Here is a 24,286-nt window from a genome sequence, read left to right as displayed (position 1 = left end):
ACACTATCACGATGATGTGACGTTGGAATGACTTTGATGCTCCAAATGTTACTCTAAGACCATGTTAAATTCTGAAACATGTAAATGCTAATTAAATTAACGCAGCACTAAGCACGCTTTCTCTGTGTGTGTTTCACATGCGATCCCTTCTCATGTCACTCTCCTCTCTTAAAGCAGGCTGACGCCAACTTTGACAAGACAGAACGATGGATCCCCATCGCCGTGGAATTCCTCGGCCAGAGATGAAACGAAGCCACACCAAACTACACTAACTAAAGTTCCATCTTCTCCTAACATCCACCTCTCCGTAAAATATTACAGGAGGAGCCATCTACCACCACTCACTCACCTTATTTATGCATACTATTTGGGGCGACAAAACTCGTTTTCCTCAGACCGTGAAGAAAACGAAGGTTTCGCGTTAGTATGGAACGTGGCTGATGTGCTTCGTTGCTGGCCTCGCCAAGCTCCACAGATCGTCGTCGCCGTCGTCCCTGTCGCGATTGCGATGGATGTCCGGGGTGAACAGTGTTGCAGGCGAGCAGACACCCAAGCTTGGGTCATCGAAGCAGGGGAGTGGCTTCAGCGCCTCCGCCTGGCCGTCCAGCTCCGACGCGAGAAGCCCATCGAGCGCGGCCCAGGTGTTGATGTTTGACTCGGTGCCCGCGAGGGCATGGATCGCGTCCGGTACGTAGCTCGTCTGATACCCGGATGGATGATCGAGTTGTTGGTTGGTGTAGTTCTCCGGAAACCATGGAAGGGTCGGGCTATGGAGAGGTGGAAGCCTCATCAACTTCTCACTGTTGAGATCTTGTCTCTCTTCCTTGCAAGATCTTCCCATGTATTGGAGGATTTGGCCCAACATGCCGTCGCCGTTTGAGTGCAGCCACTCTGTCTTGGCATCGGCGGAGAGAGAAGAAGAAGAGCAGTTGGTGGCGCTTTCCACGCTCTTTTGATGATGATGGTTCTTCTTCTTGAACACTCGGCAGATCACCCAACCATCTTCTTGGTTTGCAGCTTCTTCCATCAAGCAAGCAGGCTGGATCATCAAGAAGAAATCAGAACACAAGCAAGCAGACTATATCGACAAGCTCTAAAACCCTACTGCATACGTTGGGTGGGTAGCTCATGTCGGAGCGATCGTCGAGCCTGTACTCATGCATGATCCAATCTGACTTCTGGCCGTGAGGGGCGCGGCCTTTGTAGAACACCAGCGTCTTCCTCATCCCAATCCGCTTGATGCTGGAACAGATGACCTTGTCCCGGCCAGTGGCCTTCCAGAACCCGACCGCCGTCGCACGGTTGGTGCGAGTGCCCGTGGGGTACTTCTTGTCCTTGTGGCTGAAGAAGTACCAGTCGTTCTGCGGCGTCGACCCAATCCTGCACTTCTCTGCTTCACAAGATTCGATAGCAACTTCAATAAGCGTGTAGGAGAGCAAGCGAAAGTATCAGAAAGTGCACTTCTCTGGTTCACAAGAGAGAGCAAGCTAAAGTATCAGAGAGAGCTGGGCGTCGGCGACACCTTGGATGTCCCATGGCTCGAGCTTGTTGAGGTCGACGTCGCGGATGACGTCGAGGTCGATCTTCTCACACGCCACCTTCTTTCTCAGGTAGAAGTTTAGGAGCTCCTCCTCGGTTGGGTGGAAGCGGAAGCCCGGCGGCACGCCCGAGTGGCCATTCACTGGGATGCTCATCTTTATCCGGTAAGAATCAAGAGCAAGTTTGGTAAGAGTAGCAGTAGGCAAGCAAGGTTATATAGTGATCAGAGGAAGAGGGAGCATTCCATGCGTTTCTGCGTACTTGTCGTTGGTGGGGTTAGTTTTGCAGGAACAGAGAGGGGCCACCCACCCGATACGCGTGTGCGTGCGAGGGGATTAGAGGAGAGAAGACGAGAGAGGAGGGCAGCGTCTGAAACCACGACACCCGACCTTAAAGATCTCCAAGAAAAGCTCAAGCGAAACTACCGCCATCACTTGCAGAGAATCTCACTTTTATCCCATCAGACTGCACCTCTCCTTCTCATCTTCCTCTTACTGTGTAACCACCGCAACAACTACAACAATAACAGCAAAGGCGACCAACTACAACGGCAACAACACCGAAAAGAACAGGCACAGAGAGAGGGAGGGGCGGTGAGGAAGGGGTCGTAGCGAAGGGGGGGGGGGAATGATGATGGATGGGTCGGAGGCGTAGCGTTTTCGTGGAGCCCGCCACGCTTGGAAACAACGGCCACAATGTGGTGGTGGGGCAACATCGAGTTCTAACAGACACTGCCTTCTCTTTATCCTGGTGATTGCTATAAGTATGCGAAGGATGGCTTGTTGACCATAATATGGCTTGTACGGGTTTTTTTTGACGTACGCGAGGCGCAAGGGATGATGGTTAATGACGTCAATTCTTAAGGATTTACCGACTGTTAGTAATATTTTTTTCTCTTCCTTCTAAGGATAACTGGTGAAGACGATTTGATCCAGGATACCTCACCAGCCAGACCAGCCGACATATTCATAAAAGCTTTGAAAGGAGTGATCTGTGATCTCTCTATTTGAGCAATATCTTTCATTTCTCGAAACAAAAGGAAAAAAAGAGTGTTTTGTGATCTCTCTAAGTGACTGGATAAAGCCTATACACTTGTACCTACAAGTTCTAGTCGACCAACATATCCAGGGCGTTTGATCTGATTGTATGAATCAGAGGATTCACTTATGATAAAATTGCCATATGATTCGGGGAGTATATAAATGATAAAAATGCCCAAAAGCAAATGAGACATAAGGCACCAACGAGTTTGCATGAGGACGATTATGCAAATAAATTACCATAATTATTTGTCACTACGTGCGAACTCAGATTCATCAGAAACAAAATAAAATTAAAAAAAGAAATCAGTAAAGCAACACAGAGAAGATTAAACATAATTGTTATAGACATTATATCATCAAAAGAGCCAGCCAGCTAAGAAACCAAAATGTTAATCAAACAATCATCAAAACAACCAAGTTTGACATACTGCTAGAGAAAATATCAACCACTTACTACATCCGACTCATCATCCATACCACAATTCGTCAAACAGTTTTGTGCTTGGAAAAGAAACTCTGCAGCAATCAAAGAAGAGATACAATGTAAGAATGCTAGTCAATTTCACAGTACATGAATTATAAAAGATAAACGCAAATCCAAGAACAATTTCTGATAAAGATGTGTAACTTACATCTATAAGACTGAACCCACAAAGGTGAAACCTTTGCTAAACATTCTGAAATCAAATATTTTTGAGTCTATATACTTACTCCAACCAAGGACACTTAGCAGACAAATTAAATCATTTTTGTTAAGCAGATATTTACAATATACAAGCAACTATAATTTTTGTTTAACACCTAAAAAAATCAAACAAAATTACACAGGTTCAGGTCTATAAAGACCAAAAAACTATATTTCTTATGTCTGACATTTTGTCTTGGAAAAAGTAAAAAACATATGAATTGTATCAGAGAAAATGAAAATTTCTATGGCTCCGGCTAATGAGACAATCAAAGTAGGGAATAAAACAAATGGCAAGAACATTATGTGAGAAATCAAATAGAAGAATAAATGAGATTAACATCACGAGCTGCCTAACTAGACTAGGAGATCATGGAATAATTGTTAAAAGTATTGCCACTATTTATGAGCCTTGTTGTTACCAAAAAATATCTTAACCATAGTCTGAAAGATTCATATCAGAATGTAGATCGGATAGGAATGAAAAGATTGGGATTCACCAAATCGGGTTGGCAGGACCATTGTTGGCTGCAAAACAATTTAAAAGTCTTGCAAAGAAGAAAAATCATAGAAAATAGAAAATTACCAAAAACATTGTATGAAATTTGAAAAAAGATCAGGCAAGAAGATGTTTTTATCTTAATATTTCTGCTATATCTTTAAAAAAAATGAAATCAGAATATAAAAGATTAAATGTCATACAAATAATAAATTATAAAATACTGCATTAAAGTTAATTATTATATGTTTATTTAGAAAACAAATAATAATATAATACCAAGATATAAATGTAATAAAATTGATAATGTATCATATCACCTTGCAGTGCAGTAATACACTCATAAGACAAGGCAAATAGTCAGAGATGGTATGACCTCTTGATATATAAGTTCCCTTTTTCACTTTTTTTCTCTCTTTGAAACTAGCCATGACCCCTCAAGTTCTCCCTACCTTTCTCTATCTCTGTTCCCTCATCAACCCTTATTTGTGTGTTACAATATATTTTTTCGATCCCATCAGTATTTCTTTTCCATTACATATTTCAGTGCAATATATGTTGTTATGTAGACTTGAACCACGTAAATTATATAATCTTGATTCTATCAAGTAGGAAACATCCAGAAAATAGAATTTTGTTAGGGTTTCTGATAGTCAAAACATTTAGAAAAGGGTACCTGGCCCATGCCAGCATACTGTGTCAGCATGCTTGGCATGCACTGGACCAATCAGGACCGACAGGGGTTCGATGGCAAAAATGCAAAACCATGCTTCTAAGTAATACAAAGAGGTGTATATGATACAACTGTAGCTTTAAGGATAGCGTTGTGTGCCTCTTGTGGCCCGAACGTTTGTTACGGGTGAAGCTCTGTATAATACAAAAAAAAAGAGGCAAATGAAAGACCTTTGAAAATGACACCCACCAATTTAAGATTAACCCAAAGCTCATGACATCTTTATTCTCTACCTGGTAAATACGTTTTCTTAAAGAGCTAAGATCTAGTCTCTACTTAAACTCTGTCTCTCTACATGCTCCTTGTGGTCACAAATGATCGCAAATGCAAAACATTACAACAACAACAGTGGCAAGCAATGAGTTTGTCAACAACAAGGTTTGTGATTTGTGAACATGATTACTGCAATATCCCTCTGTGCATGTCCTTAGTCATAATCAAGGTTCTGAATCTCATTCTTGTACCGATTTCAGCAATTGGACCCAAATGTTACCAATATACCAAGCTATATACTACTGATATTGTCTGGTGCCAGTCTAAATAAATAATAAAAAAGTAATGCCGACTACTAACAGACCATATGGTCTGATATCGGTCCTTTGTCAAACCGGTTAACATTAGTTAGTATGCACCAACTGACCCATATTTGAAACTTTTACTTTGCCTTTCTTCCCTCACTTGATTCTCTTCCTCTTCTCCCTCATAAAGCAACCACCAATATCATTCTTTTTTCTATACTAATGAGTTTGACAAACCATCTGAAATTGGCCAAATTTTACCCACTTAGAGCCTAATAAATAATCATTTGTGACCAATTCTGAAAAAAAAGGCCAAGAAATCAGAAAATTTTGGATCGGCCTTGGTTGATAACAATCTAGATCAGGTGATATAGGTCATGATTGATCAGTAGAACAATCTATGTCTACTAGAAAAATAATGCAAGTACAAATTAGAACACCAATAAAGACCAAAAGCAAGAGAAACATCAAGATAAAGATGTCACTGCAGAATTTGTCACAAGGATGAGAAAGAAATTCATCAATATCTCAAGTCCAATGATGTCAACTTCTGAAGTAAACTTTCCAACATTTTTTTTGGATTAAGATGTCTAAGAATCTTTGTATGGTTACATTGAACAGCTTAGGCAAATTGTTTAGCTGTCTCAAGAATATTTGAAAACTTCTAAAGGTCTTATTTAATGAAATTATGGAAGCTGATGAAATTATTAATGAAGGAAGGTTTCTTCCATGATGCTTTTTTATATGTTGTAGATGCTAGACATGAATATAAACCTTGAGACATGGTAATGAGAGTGGTTATTTTCTTCTTATAATAATGTATTTAAACTTGTTAGATCTCCTTTTCTCAGGTGGACACCAAAGAAGATAAAGAAATCCTCCTTATTTTTTATTTCCTTGATATATTTCATAATTTAACTCACTATCTTTCTTCTACTCTCATCGGTAAGTTGAACTGTTCATCAAATAGCACACTGCAATTCTTAAGGAATACCCAGGTGGATTGGGAATCGGGCAATACATAACTTTGTAACAAAATTGCAGCTAAAGTCCATTTCTAAAGAAAGTATTGAATTTCCTTTTGGCAATACGAACAGAGAGATAAAACCACCGAATAAAAGCTACCCATTCATTTTCACAGACCAAACAGACCAGAAGCTAAACCAAAACAGATAAACATGACAATTGGCAATAAACATACACTAATCATTCACCTTACACTTACCAAAAGCAAACCTAGAAGTCATAAAAACTTAGTAGCTGATAATTTTATATTGAAATAACTTGAAGCCTTCAACCTGTGAACTCCATTTCGCTTAGCTCTCCATGATTTACAAAAAACCAAAGGAGAAGACAAATTACAAGGGGAATGATAGTAATCAAGGCTTCATTGCGCTATGCCGAGGCCAAAATATCTGAAGGGTCTGGCAGGATACATAAGGTCACTGTGGGATGGGGAAACCTCACTATAGATGATTAAAATTGAACACTGGTGGAGTGTGGTCTCCAAAAAATATATAGGGGGAATAGGCTTTATCCTCAGAGATTCTAATGGCAATTGCTTGGTTTCAGGTGGTAGGTATGTACAAGAAAGCCCCGGAGGGAAGGGGTGAAGTTATTGTTGCAAGGGAAGGCATACAGATAGCAATCAACGAGAGAATTTCATGGCTGCCGGCGAAGAGTGATGCTGTGAAACCTGGCAGAAATTTTTAACAAGAAGAAACCACCTCCTTGGCAGCAACTCAGCACGTACAGTGACATCTTTGTCTCGATGAGAATGTTTGATGGCATTACTATTAACCGTGCTTCTAGAGAGGCAAACAAGGTTGCCAACTGGGTAGTTAGTTTTGCTAGGACTTCTAGGTCCAGTATTTTAGTAGCAAGGAGAGGCTAATTACATATTATCCCCTGTAATTAGACCTTTTTAGCATTCTGGTCCCTAGATTTCAAAATTTATATTGAAATCCCCATGATTATGAGAGTGAAACATCTAGCTCTATTAACCCTAGCGTTGTTAGTTTTATTGACGGAAGTATGAAAACGATGGGCAAAAAAATAATTTCAACGTCCCAATTACATTTTCGATTATGACAGACAGCAACGAAGAGAGGTGAGGGAAAGGGAGAAGAGGAAGAGGACAACACAGAAATTGACACTCTGAATTTGCATTGGCATCGATGTAGATGTAGAGCAGCACCGCCCTTCCTCGCATCATTGTTAGCGCCAACGCAGATGCATAGCGACGCGCTCTGCATCTGCATGTGCGTCGGCACCAATGCAGATGTCAAGTGATACTCTGCATCTATATTTACATCTATGTCGACATTGATTCAAATGCCGAGTGGCCCTTTCGCTGCTCTACATATGCATCTGCATCGATCCCGACACAGATACAAAGCGTCAGCATCTGCATCGTCCTCTTCCTCCTCTCTCTTTGTCTCACCTCTCGTCGTTGATCTCCCTCCTCATCCACAATAGCTACTCGCGACACCTAGCGGCACCATCGTCTATCATCACCAAAAATATAACTGAAATATTGAAATTACTTTTTTGCCCATAATTTAATGCTACCATCGGTAGAACCAACGGTGTTAGGGTAAATAAAGTTAGATGTTTTACTTTCGTAACTATAGAAATTTTAATATAAATTTTTTAAGTCTAGGGATCAAAATACTAAAAAGGTCTAACCACATAAGATAATCTGAAATTAGCTTGGCAAGAAGAGTTGTTAAGTTTCTATATAGTTGTATCCTCTGATACTGAAGGGAGTTTTTGTAATAGACTTTTAATAGATCTCTGTGGCTTAATCATAAGTATTTTGCCTCAGTCGATACCTTAAAAGTTTAGATCGGAATCAGAATTTAATTAGAGAAATTATAAGATCACCGTACATCTCATATTCAATTGTTATTATGAGCAAAATTCCAACCACAGACATAATTAAAGTGTATGCATCCTACAAACATAAGAACTTTGAAAGGAATGTACACAAGCTAACAAGATCCCAACCAAGACCAACAGATCTTAAAAAGAATTAAATATGGGAGGAAATTGAAGGAAAGGAACACAAGCGTAGATCCACCACCATACCTAGGCCAAGAATCGTAAGAGGGGATGAGATCGGACGGATCACTTGGCGACCATGCGAAGGATGAAGTCCTCGTAGCGGATGGTGCCGTCAGGGGCGACCTCGACCTCGCGGATCCACTCGTCAAACTCGTTGGGCTCGAGCTTCTCGCCGATGCTGGTGAGGACGTGGCGGAGGTCGGCGACGGCGACGGTGCCGGTGCCGTCCTTGTCGAGGACGCGGAAGGCGTCACGAAGCTGGCGATCGAAGGGCTCGGGGCGGAGGTGCTTGCGCATGAGGTCGAGGAAGCGGGGGAAGTCGAAGGGGGCGGTGAGGCCCTCCGAGGCGGCGATCTCCTTCAACTGGGCCTGCGTGGGGTTGCCGCCCAGAGATCGCATCAGGATCCCCAGTTCCGACGACGCGATCCGCCCGTCCCCGTCCGTGTCAAACAGGGTGAACGCCTCCCGCATCGACGCCACCTGCTCCTCGGTCAGCTCCTCCTTCCCCATCGCTCTCCCCTCCTCTCTCCTTTCTCCTCTCTTCTCCTCCGATCTCGATCGCTTTCTAGCGAGCACGAGGCGAGAAAGGAGTTTCTTACGCAAATGGGCCGGAGATTAAGGAGAGCGAATGGTGGCGGAGGGCCAAATTGACCCCACTCGTCTTCGGGCCAACCAGTCAAAATTGATTCAGTCAGGTCCACGGCACCAATAATTAGACTTGGGTCCAGTTCGGGTTGAGGTCCCCAAACAAAATTGTGGTTCGGTTCAAAAGAACAACCTAAATCCGAGTCAGAACGTAAAACTGCAATCAGCCCAATTCAATTTGCATATTGATTGTGTGTTGGTAAGAAGAAGATCATCCATTTATCATCCTCAACATGAGATGATAATAAATACAACGTCATCATCACTATCAAACAGAGCTCACGGTGGCTGTGGCGTTCCCAGCTTTGAAGCTTAAGATCCTCGACACGAGCTTCTCCATCACGTCGGATCCGGGCGCGAACATGGCGCCCGCGATGCTCATCACGCCCGGGTTCTGGCTGTTGAGCACCGAGAAGGTGGTCGCCAGCCCATACCCGGCGTTCACGCAGAAGTGGAGCAGGCCGCGGGGGAACACGAACACGTCGCCGTCCCGCAGCGTCCGCTGGAACAGACGGTTCCCGCTGTCCACGAACCCCGCCACCACCGTGCCGTGGGAGACGAACATCATCTCGGACGCCCGGGGGTGGGAGTGGGGCAGGACCATACCGTCCATGGCCAGGTCGGTGCGGGCCATGGAGAGGCCCTGCGTGTTGAGGCCGGGGAAGTCGGCGGCCGTCACCACGTTCATGTACGACCGGAGGAAGTTGTCGGTGTCGCCCGCGTGGTTGAGCCGCGAGGTCTTGAAGTCGGAGGCCATGACGCTGCTGGGGCTCTTGCAGAGGAAGCCATTCATGAAGAGCTTTGCTTCTCCTTGCGGCGCCGCGGGGCACAGATCTTGAAGCGGGCTATCGTCTGCAGAGGAAGGCGTCAAGGAACAGAGAAGGGCGAGGAGGAGGAGGAGGGAGGCGGCGAGTCCGGAATCAGAGAGCTTCTCCATCTGGCCTCTTGCACCCGATCGATGGGGTAGGGATTTGAGCTTAGGCAACATACATATATAGCAAGGCCAAGCATGGGGACGGACGTACCTTGGAGTTCACTGCAGTACCGTTTCGGATTGTTTCTTAAGTAGAGAATGCTTCCACGGAAACATGTTTTAAGGGTCAGCAACGATCAATTACTTTCGATATGAAATATTATTTTTACGGTAAAACAAAGATAAAATAAAAATATAATTATGAAAGAGTGAACTATCATGGCACAATTTTTGACTGACAGACAGTGAGCTATTATCCTTGGCAATGACAATTGGTCCACCTTTGACCATTGTCTCTGAATTCTCCAAGAGTGCAGGTTTTCCAAAGGTTATAAACGGATTAGCAGAAAACCTTTCTCATCAGCAGAACAGAATAAGATCAATCTATACACTCAAATCCATCTATGTCTGGTAGAAGATACATGTGGCGAAGAAACCTCACCTCATGCTCACACTAAAAACAAGCTAATATTGCAACACTAGAGTGATTAGTCTATATAAAAGAGGAATTTTGAGATACTGGAAGTTGGGAAGAAGAAAATATTATCTAACTTCACTGCTTCTAAAATCAATGATCAACAGCTCACTACATGTATCTGTAATATCAAACTTCCAACTCTAGACAGTGTACCATTAAGGAATACATATTAGCTTTAGAACCAAGACCAGAACCGGGAACAAAAATTAAAGAAGAAGAAGAAGAAGAAGAAGAAGAAGAAGAAGAGAATCCCTCTGGGATATTCTGCCAAGGATTAAGAGAAAAAAGAAAAATTGTTGACCATCTTCTCCATTATATTAGGATGAAAAAGTTTACCAAAATGAAAGAGCAAGTTAGCCTGTGATGAAAACAGGGCAATGACGTAACGAGACATTTCATTCTGAATACCAAGCTAACAAAGACTATATTTCAAGATCAGCAGGTACCTATAATTTATGGGCAACAACAAAATATTAGTCATTCTACCTGCAAAATGCAACATGCTGAAATTTGACTGCGATATCGACAACAAGTACTTCTGAAGGGCATGAGTAGCAAGCTAGAATTCTAGAGGAAAATAGGTTTTGAGGTTATTTTTCAAGTGGTTGACAAAGATAGAAGGATGTCCTACTTGGCATTATGTGTCATATTATAGCTTAACATTTTAAGATTCACACACAGTAGCAAACATATGATCTGGAACCAAATTCATATAGGACGATTAGCAACTTAAACAAAGATGAAAATTCTTCGCAATGTTTGATTTGTCCGGATGGATACTGGCAATCTTAGTATCAGTTCAATTTTTCAGAATGAAGGCACCAGATCTAAGATGAATATAAATAAAAGAATGCAGTGAATTATACTTGGGAAAAATTGAGGATTAATCTGTTTAACAATGCAAAGGACAAACTATAGCATGCTACTATGGTATTAATCAAGATAATCAAGAAACTAATTCAAATTTTTATCCTGGTGAAACAAAACCACAACATATAAAGGAGAAAATAAAATTGTATTGTCAGATTTCAAATATCTAAATGGTAAACATCTTGCTCCTGGTTTTCATCTAAAAAAAGTATGAACCGCTATAGACCTATTAGACCTGATCTAACTCTTGAATTCATCTGTCTCCCCATACGGTCAGGGATACATGATGGAGAAATTTTTGTTTCTTTCATGTAGCATTTGATTATCGACTAGATTTTCTATTTAACACTTCTTTTCATGCTGGACATATATATTAAGTCAAAAATGGAATGTAACAAATAAATTGTCAATGTAGTAATATGCACCCCATGATCTCTTAGCATGATAACCTCTTTTCTTTTGTTATTAAATAGTTTGATAATTCACTATCGATGACTCGACTTTGGAGAAACAATTTTGGCCAATAATCAAGCGACGAATGACATAGAGCTCCAGGTATGGACAGACTCACATTATGGGTTTTCCAAGCTACCCTGTAATAAAGGCTAATCGCCAAAATACATTTGCAGGGTCATGACCAATAGGTTTTCATCTATAAAAGATCTAAACTAAATACTCAATTACCTCCAAAAGAATTCAAAATTGGTGACCTGCCATCTATAGCAAATCCCACATTTGTTATAATTTTTTTAAAGTTGCATTTCAGGAATTTCTCAAGACAACATACTCCTGAAAGGAGGCACCAGTCATTACTAAGAGAATTCATAGGGCATCTAGAATTAATATTCCATCAGTATCTCTCTTTAATTAATCGGCAATGAATCAACCAAAAAGCATATTTGAGTTAGCTCATATAGCTCAAGTAACATTGCCCAAGAATTAAGATAGCATAAATAATCACACTAGGCTGAGCGGCAATCGGAGATTTATATGTAGTGTTGCCTGATCAATCCGCATCAAGTATAACTCTGTATTGCTCGAGTCCTGCAATACTGAAGTAATGTCTTGTAGACTCCTAAGGTTTCAAATGGAATTGCAAAACATAGCTTCTCTACTCATAGAAGTTCCATGGAGATACTGAGAATTCTACTCATCTAAATACCCTTCAACAATTAGATGAAATATACAAAATGAGGAATTCCAGCTGAACAAGAAGACACAAGAACACATACCTCTCCCGGCAAAAGCCTTGTGCCTTTGGTTATCATCATCTCATGCCAAGCCCACTGGCACCGCCTCGACCAACTTGGCAAAGTAGAACTGCGTACGGATGAAGCCCCTCTTCCTCACCCTCCACCCGACCTTCTCCAGAGCCCGCTCCACATCCCTCTCTGCGTGCAGATACGCCCTCGTCGCCTTGCTCGGCCCAGGGAACAGTTCGCCCACCCTCTTCAGCAGGTCATAGTACAACGTCTTGGGCGCGAAACTGAGAACCAGCCTTGACTCAGCCAGCGATGCCAAGTGCGCGATCATGGCCTCGGCCTTCCCTTGAGGGTAGTGAATCAGCACGTCCAAGCACACCACGATGTCGAATTTTCCGTCTAGGCTCTCGAGATCCTTTACCTCGAATTTGGGCATTTGGAGGTCGGGTCGGTCGGCAAGGGCTTCGCGGGCCTGGCGCTCAGCCTCGGTCACCATGGCGGCGGAGATGTCGCTGGCGGAGACGAGGGCGCCCTCGGAAGCGAGGGGGATAGAGAGGCTGCCGGTGCCGCAGCCGGCGTCGCAAACGGATAGTCCGGCGAGCGGGCCGCCGTCGCGGAGCATGCTGAGGGCGTTCTCGACGGTCTGGGCGTGGCCGAGGCGGATGTCGAGCTGCACGCGGTTCACGCCTTCGGTAGCCTCGCCGTAGATCTTCTTCCAGCGCTCGAAGCCGGTGTTGTTGAAGTAGTCGCGGACAACCTCCTTGTCGCCGCCGCCAACGTCCTCCGCCTGCTGCCGGCGGCGCCGCTCGGGGTCGGAGAGCGAGAGGGCGGCGGCGAGGGCGGCGACGGAGGAGGCAGCGGCAAGGGCGACCGGGGCATCGAGAACGGGGAGGTCGGCAGACGAGGGCAGGGCGAGCGTGCGGGTGGTAGAGGAGAGGCGGCGCGGCTTCGGACAGAGCGGGTGGAGGTGGCGGTGGCGGTGCGAGGCGCCAGTGGCGGTGGCAGGGAAGAGGACTCCCGTAAAAGCCATCGGCGCGTTCCAACTTGAGCTGTCTTTCCTCTTCCCCTTCTTCTTCACAGCCTCCTCGAGATTTCCGATAAGGTTGGTGGGGTGTGCTTTCAATTCAGAGCTTCGTGGATGAGGGAAATAATACCGCGAGCTCGTAACCAATCTCTTGGGTGTAAGTCGTAACACGAAGAACGCCACTTTCCTGTCACAAAGAACTCGACAGAAAAATAAAAATCAGTTCCCCACCGGACTTACCTGTGAGGTTGTTTGACGGTGTAAGTCGGCTGCATGAGCTAATTATATATTTTATCTCCTGACCTTTTACATCCTACTTTTTATATTTTAAAAAAATATATTAAAATTTTATATATTAAAAATTATTTTATTTTATTTTATTTTTAACAACATTGCACATGATATCATCCTCATGTTTTTCTCTAACCTATCAACCCTCGTGGTAGCATGTTTATTTTCTTCGTCGTATTATTACGGATAAAATTGTAAACAGAATGTTTGATGTAATACTGGTGTATGTTTATATCTTTCATTTTTTTTTATACTTTATATAACCTATAGAGGGTTTGTAGTAGACTTAGCAACCTCATTTTGATTAGTTTTTATAGTTATTTCAGGTTTATAAATGTAAGTTGTGTATAGTCATCACAAAGAAGTAAAATTATCTAGAAATAACCTATCCAAGTAATCATTTTGAGGATTTTCTAACTATGTAGAATGGTGCAAAATGTTGATTAATATAGTACCTATGAGCTTCAAGTGACATATAACTAAATGGGCCTTTGCATAGTGTTTAGGGTTGGTTCGTTGTTTCATTTCACAATAATATTATGTGGGCACTTGTGGGGACTCTCGGTCACGACATACCACTTCGAATTTTTTATCGTGCAATCATTCAAAGCTTGTGAAATATTTGAAGTTACATTGCCTATCTAGTATTTACTGAAATAAGTACTTGTAGATCCTAAGTTAAACATTTCCTCTAACTCGTATTCTCTTTACAAACAAACATGTAAGGATACCATACAATTTAGACAAAACAAACTAAGTACGTGATAATATATTACAAACCATGATGTTGTCATAATCATCACCCGATTCATTGTTAGTGATAACCAATCGTAAGTCATAATAATAAATCTTATTAAGAAGAATACCACTCTATGATCAGAGAGAACATGACAAAAAAAATCAATTCCCCACCACACTTACCTGCAAGCTACTTGAGAACTGATTGAGAATTTTAGTAGGCTTCATGGACCACCCTATGGGCCCTTTTTTAAATATGTCTAAACTAATAAACCTGACTCTACATTAATGGTTAGTGGCATGGCCTAGTTTCACTAGCCTTCCCTTCCATACTAACGATGAGGGGACCACACCCTGCTTGACGCGAAGAAGTAAGGAAGTTCGATCGAAGATGTCATTCCAATAGTTTCCCAGTGGCTACCCTTGGGAGCTAGATCGACAAGTTGCCCGCTTTAAATATTTCTACCATGCTAGGTAAGAGAGGCCTTGATGGAAGCCCGTTTGCTCTACCTAACGCCTATGTATAAAAACCATGCCCCGGGCCAAGCTAGGGTAAGAGGAAAAAAAAGTTTTTTTACTCTCTTAATTCATTATTGATACTTTTGTTTTCCTCCCCTTCTGCTTTCCTAACTTAAGCATCGAATATGTCAAGTAGAAACACCCTCGGTGTAGGCTTGTTGTGTAGGGTCATTGACGAAGCCCGGAGACACAACCAGAAGGCTAGCCAACAGAGGAGATCGCCCAGCTCCCCTAACCAAGCTTTATCGCTTAAAAACTAAGCCGCTCCTAGTGAATCGACTCTTCCTACGTCTTCCTTTTGTCATGCTCGCAATGTCTGCTCTCTACGTCAGCCATGAGTAGTTACCAGAAGGGACTTGCACTTTCGACAAAAAACCAATCGAATCGACTCACTAGTCAACGATCTTCGTGTATTATCAATAGTGTTAAGAACCATGCAACCATTTTAACATAATATATTATGTTTTCAAAACATTATTAATTACCATAAAAATCATACTTATAATCAAACAAAAAGGTATCTTTTAAAAAGTAGTGTAATGATAAATACTTTCAATTATGTATTTTTATTTACACATGAACATTACATTTATCAATCTAACCCGATAATATCCCTTTTATTGAGTCTCATTATTATATTTTATCCATAGGTGGCTTCAATATTATAATCATGATTATATAAATAATTAACTTATTAATTTTATTGAGTCTGAATCAATAATTTAAAATATTTAAATTAAATTAATAGTAACACACTTGTTTATTTATAAGCGAATCTACGTTTTTATCCATCATGATTAAATTAAAGCTTATAAATTATATTTTACTCTTATTCTAAGTGTAATAAAAAATATATTAATTTCTTTAAAAGTGATAACTCTTAGTATTTCTAACCAAAGAAATTAAGTGAATAATAGAAAAGAACCGATGTTCCTACAACAAAGAAGTATTGGTGGACCCTTAACCTAATTTATTTTGATTTTATTTATCTGAGGCTCCTTAATGTTACATCCCCTACCAAATTCAATCAAAAGCTTTTTATTAGTTCTTTTGCTACATATGTTAATTATTTAAGTTTCATTTTTTACAAAGCAAGATGGGAAGAAAAAAATCAATTGATTTAACTCAATTGAAAATCATTCATCCATGATTATAGATAAAGATTAATTACGATCTACATAAACATAAAAAATTAATCAAGAGAATTAAAATCTTATTAGTGCTAGAATCACCTCTACTCCTTTGGAGATATATTTTCTAGTCGGACATTCATATCAAATAATTTCTCATAAATCGACGTACTTGTACTAACCAAGCGATCTTATATTTTCTATCGGAAGTACTAATAAGTATTTAGCCTTGTCATGAATACAAATAAAGCTCAAGCAATCTTATATCCGATGTACTAATAGGTACATTTAGTACCTATTATTACTCTTATTAATCGAGAAAAATAATGAATCAATCATTATGAAATTTGGGGGTCACGTTAACAGTAAAAGACAGTACAAAATTCAATGTGGAGCAGCAGACAATTGATGGTAGAGAAAAACTGCATTAGGTGATGACTAATATGGGCATAATATTTGCAATGGTGAGTTCTCTCGTAATACTCTGCCAATGGAATGTTCTGATACGGCACGCATCGCATGAAACACATAACATTGATTTCCTTATTGACTCAGATTATATTTTCATACGTAGGCCAACCCCTAAACGTCAATGCATGATTCGGTCCAAATCACAGCGATCAACAGACGACGGCGTCTGAAGAGAGAAGAGAAAAGAAAGCGGACAATAATACACATCTCTTACTGTTTCTCTTTCTATGAGAGGCAGAGCGTCTTTGGTCGCTCCTCCTCCTCCTCCTCATCGGCATGTCTTCCTCCCTACGTCCCTGCTTCCCTCCATATCTCCTCCAGCTCCCGGGCGAAGGCACGCTGCTGGCCGACGATGATGGTGACGTGGTCCTTCTTCTCGAACACCTTGACGCGAGCCCTGGGGATCCTGGCCGCCAGGTCGTAGCTGCAGTCGACGGGGAGGAGCTCGTCGTTGCCCCCGTGGAACACCCGCACCTCGCACCTCAGCTTCTCCCGCACCGTCTCCAGGTAGCTCTCCATCTTCTCCGCGCTGGCGCAGATGACGTTGTGCAGGGTGTGCCATGCCGCGTTGTGCGTGTGGCACATGAACACCTCGATCATGAACGTCCGCATCCTGCCCAGTTACATGTTCTAACCATCATCATCATCTCTGCATCGCAGCCGCTGGAGATCTCATGCACTGAGTCGTGTGTTATCAAACAGCAATTCAGAGACGAAGTGACCCTTTGTCAGATTATTCATGTTCTTTTTGGTGATCTATCTTGAGAAATATGGCATGAAATTGGATGGAAACATCTCACACTTCACCTACCAAACTTGTTCTTTCAATCGACTCTGTTTCCACCTAACTATTTGATCTCAAACGTAAGAGAGAAGCAACAGATTCCTAAATCCTTTCCTGACTCCAATGGATGTGCTCCAGAAAAAATGCATGAGCAAAAGCTCGGAAGTAAATTCTATGACCATTCATTGATGGATTGTCTGATTCTTTCGAAAAGAAACATCGACAGCTAGTGAGAGACAAAGGATGAGGACAGTTGTAAAAGCTAAGATCAATGTGTTCAGGATAAGGACCTTTCGAGAGAGAGAGTAGCAGTTCAAAGTTTTCATAGCATCTTTGGTGGCATGTCTTTCCATCACAAATTGAGAGATGCAATGTTTTGCATATTTATTGGCTTAAAAGCTGTCATCTGAATGACACCTCATGTTCTGACACCTCTCATGAACAGCAGAGATAGAAATAGCAGGGGTTGGAAGGATCATGTGATCCCATGTGCTTCCAGAAACACAAAGAGCATGATATCACCCATAAATCTGTGTTCATTGCTAATCTGCTAAAGGATTACCAAGAATCGATTACGAAAACTAAATCCATCATTCTATCCACTCGTCTGTGGAATCAATGAGATGATCTCAGATAAGGATCGATCGATGAAAAGGGATAGAATCCTATATGAGCTGATGAGATGGAGATGGACAGAACATGTCCTCCATTCAAATCGAGGAGGTTATGTTGATACGGGCTAAAGAAGGCGGGCAGCACTGTACTCAGAAGAACGCTAAGGAAAGACTCAGAGAGGCTTCCCCCAAACCTACTGCTGCGGGCCACTATGTTGCAGCATTAATCACCTCACCCCTTCGTTGCGAAGACAGCTGCGTGGCCCCAACTGTTAGTGAATTAGCAGCTGCAGAAGTTGGTGGATTCAGGACGACCTTACACTGTGCACCTCATAAATGAGCAGACACACTTATCCCCGACTACTAAATGATCAGGTGCGGAATTCATCATCTTGATCTAACATTTCCAGCATTTACACAGTGCTATCTCCCGTCACGATGGTGGAACAGGAGAGGAGCCCACGCTTTAATCAGCTGGGGTTTGGATTTTGGAGGGGGGAATTCAATCTCCCCTCCTTTCCTCCTCTTACTGCCATGAACAGTGTGTAATGCTGCAGTAAATTGCCATTTGGGACGATGATGATGCGAGCGTATGTGGTGGTGGTGCATACGTAAAAGTGAGAACTTGGGGAGTGTACCTGTTACCGGAGAAGAATTTGAAGAGGCAGTCCCACAGGCGGTGGTTCTTGCAGATGAGGAGGCAAATGGTCCGGCTGACGTGCTCGTACCAGCAAGCCATGGAGGCCCCGAACGCGATGGCCGGCCACACCTTCCTCGGCGCCACCTGCCGCATTATGAACTGCGACGGCTCCTCGCCCCTCGGCACTGGAAAATATGGCTGCGCAGCCGCTCTACCATCAACGATTGCATCGTCTTTCGAGATCTAGCGAGAGGGAGGCGTGTGCGATCCTTACCGGAGCCAGCAGGGTGAGGGACTTGACCGCGTTTGGGTGCCTGACGGCCATGGCCAGCGCAATGATGCAGCCGAGAGAGTGGGCGACGATGTGGAAGGCGCGCACGTCGTATCGCTCCAGCACTGACTTCTCGATCATTTCGATGTGCTCCCGCAGCGTGTACAGCGAGTCGGCCGGCTTGGGGCTCCGGCCGAACCCCAGCAGGTCCACCGCGAACAGCCGGTGCCTCGACCTCGTCTCGGCGGTGAATTCCTGGAACACGGTCTCCGTCCAGAACGTGGAGGATGATATGAAGCCGTGGATGAACAGGACGTCCTCATTCGTCGTCGTTCTTCCATCTGTCAACCAAATCACATCATGTCAAACCCCGTTCGGTGATTCAGGAGCGGGGAATTCTGCATGCATGGCGACCCAGAACGTGCCTGCAGGCCCCTCGGCATGGACATAAAGCTGGGAGGTGCTGGAGGTGGATCGGCTCCACGAGTTGCAGATCTTGCAGTCGCAGTCGGACCAGAGGGGGATCGGCTGCGGCAGCCGCCGTTCGATCTTCCCCTTCAGCATCTCCATGATGTTGGAGCCGACGGCGAAGGAGGTGGTGGCCGGCGACCGAACCGACATGCTGGTGCTGGCCGCCACGGCCACGGCGGCCTTGCGGGAGAACTCCGACACGCGGGAGTGGCGTGAGTAGAGCGTGTCGGAGACGTCCTCCAGCTGAAGCTTGGTGGAGCAAAGGCGGACGATCTTGGGCCCTCTGTTCACGGACACCATGAAGCTGTCGCTGCTGGTGATCATGTTGTTGGAGGAGGAGCAGTAGCAGGGCTTCCACTCCGCCTCCATGGCGTAATCAATCAGCTTATACACCACGCAGAGGACCACGTCGAGGACGTCAAGGAAGGAGAAGACAAGGAAGCTAACAGTCGAATTTAGCAGCTCCCCAGCCAGCGTCAGCAAAGACTGATCATTCCCCCCCCTGCCACCCATCTCCTCTCTCTCTCTCTCTCTCTCTCTCTCTCAGGCCTCCCCGCCCTCACCCTCCCTCCTCTATATGCAACAATGTCGGTGTCGGTCGGGTGTCTTCTTACCCTGCGACGGTTGGCTTGTACCGCGGGGAGCTCGCAACCACCACCAGCGAGCCCACAAGCAGCAGGTGGAAGCTTACTGCTCGCTATCCGCAGTCCCAATCCCAATGCCACCGGGATTTTATAGCTAACACGATCAACTACCGCAGGATTAAAAAGGCAAAACCAGAAAGAATAAACAAACAAAAAAGAAAGAAACAGAAGCAAATGGGTGTGTGAATTGGGATGCTTCCAAAAACATGGAGAGGTTTTGGTGAAGAGCTCGACGACGAGGTGGAATTGATGGTATCATTTAAAGGGTTTGTTGAGCAAGGAAAAGAAGGTGGGTGGTGGTTGAGTACCGCGTGCTTTGGCTCTACTCTCTCCTCTCTCTTCCTTCCCAACTATTACTTACCCATATCAATACATAGCCAATACTACAATCGGAAGACGTATAGTACATTACGATCACACGTGAATTCAAATCTGAGATCCATCACAATTAAGATACATTACATTGTACAGTAAGTAAAATTAATAGCGTAGGGATTAATCGTGCGTGTTAGAAGGGTAGTAATTGATTCCCACGCTCTGCCCGCCGTGCTAATAATGTGCCACACGAAACACAAGTCGATGCACCTCTCGCCAACGCAAATAATGAACCGACCACAAGAAACAACAGTCAACGTGTCCACCTCCCACACTCCTTGCCATGCTAATTGAAGGGAAAGAAACACGTCCTGCCTTTTTAATGTGTCGATCAATCTGTCGCGTGTATGACCACATGTCGAACTGTTAGTTGTTGATTAAGAATGTGTATTCTTCGATAATTAAGCATTTAGAAGTTATTTTTTTTAGACACCCCAAAATAATAAGATACGATAGCGTCCATTTTGTCTTCGATTTTTGTTCCTTCGGCATTTAATTAATGGTTTGATTAGGTATCATTTTTTCCTATATACTAAACACAATATATATATATATATATATATGCCCAATAATTTGATCTTCATGTACAAATTATATGATATGTGAGGTGGAGTTTATCGAGTGTCGACCCAATTCCAACGGGTTTTGGAGGATCATTAAAAGTCTGACACCGACTTTTGCAGGCAAATTATCAATGTAGGAATTAGATTACGTACATACTAATTAAGGTGTTTCCAATATGAGGTTATAACCTTTTTTTTATAATTCCATATATATATATAGAATAAATTATCAAAAAATTATTTAAATATAAATAAAATTTTAAATATTAATTTAGTGGTGATGTACTAGATTAATTTATCAAAGATTGAGGGTTGGAAGACTCATTCGATATATTTTTATATCTTAAATATTGGATATATTGCCTTATTTGATATATTTTTTAGAAGGTATCCTTAGCTGGTAAATAACAATATATCGCAAAGTAATAGGCTTGAATTATGTCTTCATCATTTATATTTTGTATAAAAAAAAGGATATTAGAGTTTAAGATTTTAATTATCGGGTAAGCTTTTACGTCTAAGTAACGAAAAAAAGAGAGCATTATGAGTTAATCTTAATCTTACTATTTTTTATGTGAAAGATGTTATAGTTTCGTATTATCGATATTAAATATATCAAATTTTTATATTAAAATACTTACCATATATATGATCTTTTTAATCTTCTTTTGAACGACCTACCACTAAAGTATAGCAATTAAAAGCATAAAATAACAAAATACACACCGAAAAGTGAGCACCACATAAAAAAAGCAATATTCGATGGTGTGTGGTTTACCTACGATGAAATCACCTCCATGAAATAACTTGCAAGGAGTGTGACACCTCATACCAAATGCACATAAGAAATGCCAAGATAACACCTAACAGGAAAAGCTAACTTGAGAGACATGAAAGACAACCAAATAAAATCACTCCTCCTCTTTTGTCTCTCCTACCTCAATCCAATGGTCTTCGTTGCCGCATTGTTAATGAATGGTGTAAACTCCATTATTAGACTTACTTGACTATTCAAGTTCATAATCAATGCATTAATTGCATTATAATAAACTGATAGTTATATTCATCCTATAGATTCCCAAACTTGATTCACTATTTTATCGAGATCTCATGAGTACATTTAGTTTTTTTATGTCGATTTAGAAAATAAAAAAAATCAAAATCTTATAAGCTAAAAAGTCACATTCTAGTCGCGTAAAATCGTATGAGCTCACCCAAAATGAATTATTCCTAACGAGCCCTCGTGCTCACGTCGAAAACTACAAATAATGATTATTACTCTTTATGCGTATGTCCATAAAAGAATTTTATTATGCAAAAATCCAATAACTCATATGAAAATAGTAACACATAAGATATTCTCATCACCCAACCTTTTATACAAATTCTAATAACTACTAAAATATATGAACTTATATAATATTTAATCTTTTATGGCGTATATCTAAAATCTAATTAACGAGTATGTTGATAGGCATAAGCAGAAGCCCCGCCATCATGTGGCGGGACCAACATGCTTAATGGAACTAAGGATTCATTCCCATCCTTGTCGATGACCACTTTGTATTGAGCTTGGAGGTTGATGTCGATTGATGGATGCAAAATGGTTGTATTCTACAATCCAGCGTTATGCTTTTGATGTTTGTTCGTATTTTGCACAACGAACGGAGGATATGCATCAATAACGAAAGGGATTTTGTTTTCGTTGGGAGGAAATTTCAAACCAATATAGCATAGGTAATAAATGCAGGTTATGTATCGATAACGAAAGCACTGCTAATATACTAAAAGGTGTATTTGGATTTTAGTATATTAGCACTGCTAATAATAAATGCAGGTTATGGCTTTTTTTTTTTTGTGCTAAAGGATGATACTTTCCATTTTCGATATGTTCACGAAGAGAAATATGATAATAGTGCATGAAATGCATGAAAATTTTTTATATACGAATGTTTGTTGATTTCACACTCGAGATATTAGTATGATGGTAGTGTATCAAACCTATTTATGAAGGGTTAAGGATCACAAATTTCATTGATAAATTATAAAGATATTAAGTAACTTAACTGATAAAGACTTTATCATATCATCGTAAGATCCTCACTTTCACTAAAGGATGATATTTTCCATTTTCGATATGTTCATGAAGAGATACAAGATGATAGTGTATGAAAATTTATAATATATGAATATTTGTTGATTTCACACTCAAGATACCGATACGATGATAATGTAACAAACCTATTTCTCAAGGGTTAGAACACAAATCTCATTGATAAATTATAAAAAATATTAGGTAACCTAACCAATAGAGACTTTAACATATCTATCATCGCTTTAACTATTTATCCTTTATAAGGTTAAGATGTTGAATTAGTAAGGATTCATAATGTATCTTTTTCCAATATCAAAACACCACTATCTCTAAGTGTTCTATGGCTTTTACATTTAAGGAAAACTCAACTATCTTTGTGTCTTTAGGATGTCCATAAGTTGAATCGGTGGACTTTGGGATACCTAAAACCCTAAGCATCTACAATTTGTCTTTGTCATGCAGCTTCATGAACAGCAATATGAAGTTGATGGTAAACATGTGGCAAGTTTACGTCGTCTTGTATATTACTCTCAATAATAAAAGAAAGCTAAGAAATAGGCCAATGCCTTTCGCTATAATGAAGCTTCCTAAAAAGAACTAAAAAAAAAAGAAGAAAAGGTCAAGGTGTTCTCTCTGTAAGATCCTTATCATGATGACTTGTTAGGGTACAACACAACTCAAGATAGGACTTGGTGATAATACCCTAAAAGACTTGAGCAATGTTGTGGGAGAAACAGCAACGCATTTAAGACACACCTAAAAGAGAGGTGCATCACTGTGTCCTTGACAACACGTAGAAGACTCTTAAATATAGTCAAGCATCGAAGTGGTCCTCCAATTTATTTATTAGCGTGCAATTGCTCCCCTCCAAAGACCATGTATCATACATATATTGGCTGGACTAAGACCCATTCCACTCATTATTTGATCTCAAAGTGGCCACACGATATATATATACACACATATATATATATATATATATATATATAGAGAGAGAGAGAGAGAGAGAGAGAGAGAGAGATGTGACATATCAAAACTTGTAAGAACAAAACAGCTATAAACGCTTTATTGCCAACTTCTTGTCCATACTGGCATTATAACCATGAGGAAACGTAACGATCACCGAAAGGAGTGTTTGCGGGGCTTTCCACATAAAATACATTAGTGGAGTGGGAAAAGAACGAGAAAGTTGATGCGACGATAGCTAAAGGGATTTGAGAGGAAATATAACTACCTAGTGTTCTTAATTTATTGGGCGGATTCAATAGCCCGAGGTTTTGGATGAGATGTCGCTGTTTTGGAATGATGTTGAGGATTAGATTAATAAGTTGTGGAATGCGAATGATTCATGGCGTCCTCTTTCTTTGGTTAGTATGTGCGCTTATTAGTTGTTGGTGGAAAGGAA

The 24,286-nt window shown here is 41.6% G+C and overlaps 6 protein-coding genes across 8 annotated transcripts; all 6 read right to left on the bottom strand.

The window, feature by feature from the left end:
- Positions 1-64: 64 nt before the first annotated feature.
- On the bottom strand, positions 65-1,053 carry LOC135649945 (NAC domain-containing protein 43-like). The gene has a single exon (XM_065168933.1). The coding sequence runs from the start codon at positions 1,046-1,048 to the stop codon at positions 422-424; it is 627 nt and encodes a 208-aa protein (XP_065025005.1). The 5' UTR covers positions 1,049-1,053; the 3' UTR covers positions 65-421.
- Positions 1,054-1,058: 5 nt separating this feature from the next.
- LOC135649090 (NAC domain-containing protein 12-like) lies at positions 1,059-1,694 on the bottom strand. The gene is made up of 2 exons (XM_065167198.1): positions 1,523-1,694; positions 1,059-1,414 (listed from the first exon to the last, which is right to left on the bottom strand). Exons 1-2 carry the CDS (start codon positions 1,692-1,694, stop codon positions 1,059-1,061), a joined length of 528 nt encoding a protein of 175 aa, XP_065023270.1.
- Positions 1,695-2,908: 1,214 nt separating this feature from the next.
- Positions 2,909-8,709, bottom strand: LOC103998858 (probable calcium-binding protein CML7). Its single transcript, XM_009420465.3, has 2 exons — positions 8,108-8,709; positions 2,909-3,098 (listed from the first exon to the last, which is right to left on the bottom strand). Exon 1 carries the CDS (start codon positions 8,591-8,593, stop codon positions 8,147-8,149), a length of 447 nt encoding a protein of 148 aa, XP_009418740.1. The 5' UTR covers positions 8,594-8,709; the 3' UTR covers positions 2,909-3,098; positions 8,108-8,146.
- A 171-nt stretch (positions 8,710-8,880) lies between these two features.
- LOC103998857 (germin-like protein 11-1) lies at positions 8,881-12,298 on the bottom strand. Of its 2 annotated transcripts, XM_065168932.1 has the most exons (3): positions 12,282-12,298; positions 9,754-9,803; positions 8,881-9,665 (listed from the first exon to the last, which is right to left on the bottom strand). In XM_065168932.1, exon 3 carries the CDS (start codon positions 9,663-9,665, stop codon positions 8,997-8,999), a length of 669 nt encoding a protein of 222 aa, XP_065025004.1. In that variant the 5' UTR covers positions 9,754-9,803; positions 12,282-12,298; the 3' UTR covers positions 8,881-8,996. The 2 variants fall into 2 exon arrangements, with proteins under 2 accessions (XP_065025004.1, XP_065025003.1); XM_065168931.1 differs by lacking the exon at positions 12,282-12,298 and having other exon boundaries at positions 8,881-9,672; positions 9,754-9,809.
- LOC135585149 (magnesium protoporphyrin IX methyltransferase, chloroplastic-like) lies at positions 10,228-13,515 on the bottom strand. Of its 2 annotated transcripts, none has more exons than XM_065168929.1 (2): positions 12,282-13,515; positions 10,228-10,625 (listed from the first exon to the last, which is right to left on the bottom strand). In XM_065168929.1, the coding sequence occupies exon 1, from the start codon at positions 13,279-13,281 to the stop codon at positions 12,322-12,324; it is 960 nt and encodes a 319-aa protein (XP_065025001.1). In that variant the 5' UTR covers positions 13,282-13,515; the 3' UTR covers positions 10,228-10,625; positions 12,282-12,321. The 2 variants fall into 2 exon arrangements, with proteins under 2 accessions (XP_065025001.1, XP_065025002.1); XM_065168930.1 differs by lacking the exon at positions 10,228-10,625 and adding an exon at positions 12,018-12,093 and having other exon boundaries at positions 12,282-13,422.
- A 2,961-nt stretch (positions 13,516-16,476) lies between these two features.
- On the bottom strand, positions 16,477-19,759 carry LOC135649298 (probable lysophospholipase BODYGUARD 3). The gene is made up of 4 exons (XM_065167511.1): positions 19,159-19,759; positions 18,737-19,074; positions 18,461-18,660; positions 16,477-17,037 (listed from the first exon to the last, which is right to left on the bottom strand). The coding sequence occupies exons 1-4, from the start codon at positions 19,715-19,717 to the stop codon at positions 16,713-16,715; spliced, it is 1,422 nt and encodes a 473-aa protein (XP_065023583.1). The 5' UTR covers positions 19,718-19,759; the 3' UTR covers positions 16,477-16,712.
- Positions 19,760-24,286: the final 4,527 nt, after the last annotated feature.

The sequence above is a fragment of the Musa acuminata genome, chromosome BXJ3-9 (genome assembly GCF_036884655.1).
Source record: "Musa acuminata AAA Group cultivar baxijiao chromosome BXJ3-9, Cavendish_Baxijiao_AAA, whole genome shotgun sequence".
In the NCBI taxonomy this organism is placed as follows: Eukaryota; Viridiplantae; Streptophyta; class Magnoliopsida; order Zingiberales; family Musaceae; genus Musa; species Musa acuminata.
Note: the sequence above shows the minus strand (reverse complement) of the source record. Positions and strands in the feature narration are given on the sequence as shown.

What these genes read in the sequence shown, in the direction of transcription:
- LOC135649945 (XM_065168933.1), bottom strand. Translation starts at nt 1,048, where the DNA reads ATGATCCAGCCTGCTTGCTTGATGGAAGAAGCTGCAAACCAAGAAGAT.
- LOC135649090 (XM_065167198.1), bottom strand. Translation starts at nt 1,694, where the DNA reads ATGAGCATCCCAGTGAATGGCCACTCGGGCGTGCCGCCGGGCTTCCGC. An exon ending in CGAGCCATGGGACATCCAAG is followed by an intron (nt 1,415 to 1,522) that starts GTGTCGCCGACG and finishes CGCTTATTGAAG; the next exon opens with TTGCTATCGAATCTTGTGAA.
- LOC103998858 (XM_009420465.3), bottom strand. Translation starts at nt 8,593, where the DNA reads ATGGGGAAGGAGGAGCTGACCGAGGAGCAGGTGGCGTCGATGCGGGAG.
- LOC103998857 (XM_065168932.1), bottom strand. Translation starts at nt 9,665, where the DNA reads ATGGAGAAGCTCTCTGATTCCGGACTCGCCGCCTCCCTCCTCCTCCTC.
- LOC135585149 (XM_065168929.1), bottom strand. Translation starts at nt 13,281, where the DNA reads ATGGCTTTTACGGGAGTCCTCTTCCCTGCCACCGCCACTGGCGCCTCG.
- LOC135649298 (XM_065167511.1), bottom strand. Translation starts at nt 19,717, where the DNA reads ATGGGTGGCAGGGGGGGGAATGATCAGTCTTTGCTGACGCTGGCTGGG. An exon ending in CCATGCCGAGGGGCCTGCAG is followed by an intron (nt 19,075 to 19,158) that starts GCACGTTCTGGG and finishes TTTGGTTGACAG; the next exon opens with ATGGAAGAACGACGACGAAT. An exon ending in CCCTCACCCTGCTGGCTCCG is followed by an intron (nt 18,661 to 18,736) that starts GTAAGGATCGCA and finishes GCGGCTGCGCAG; the next exon opens with CCATATTTTCCAGTGCCGAG.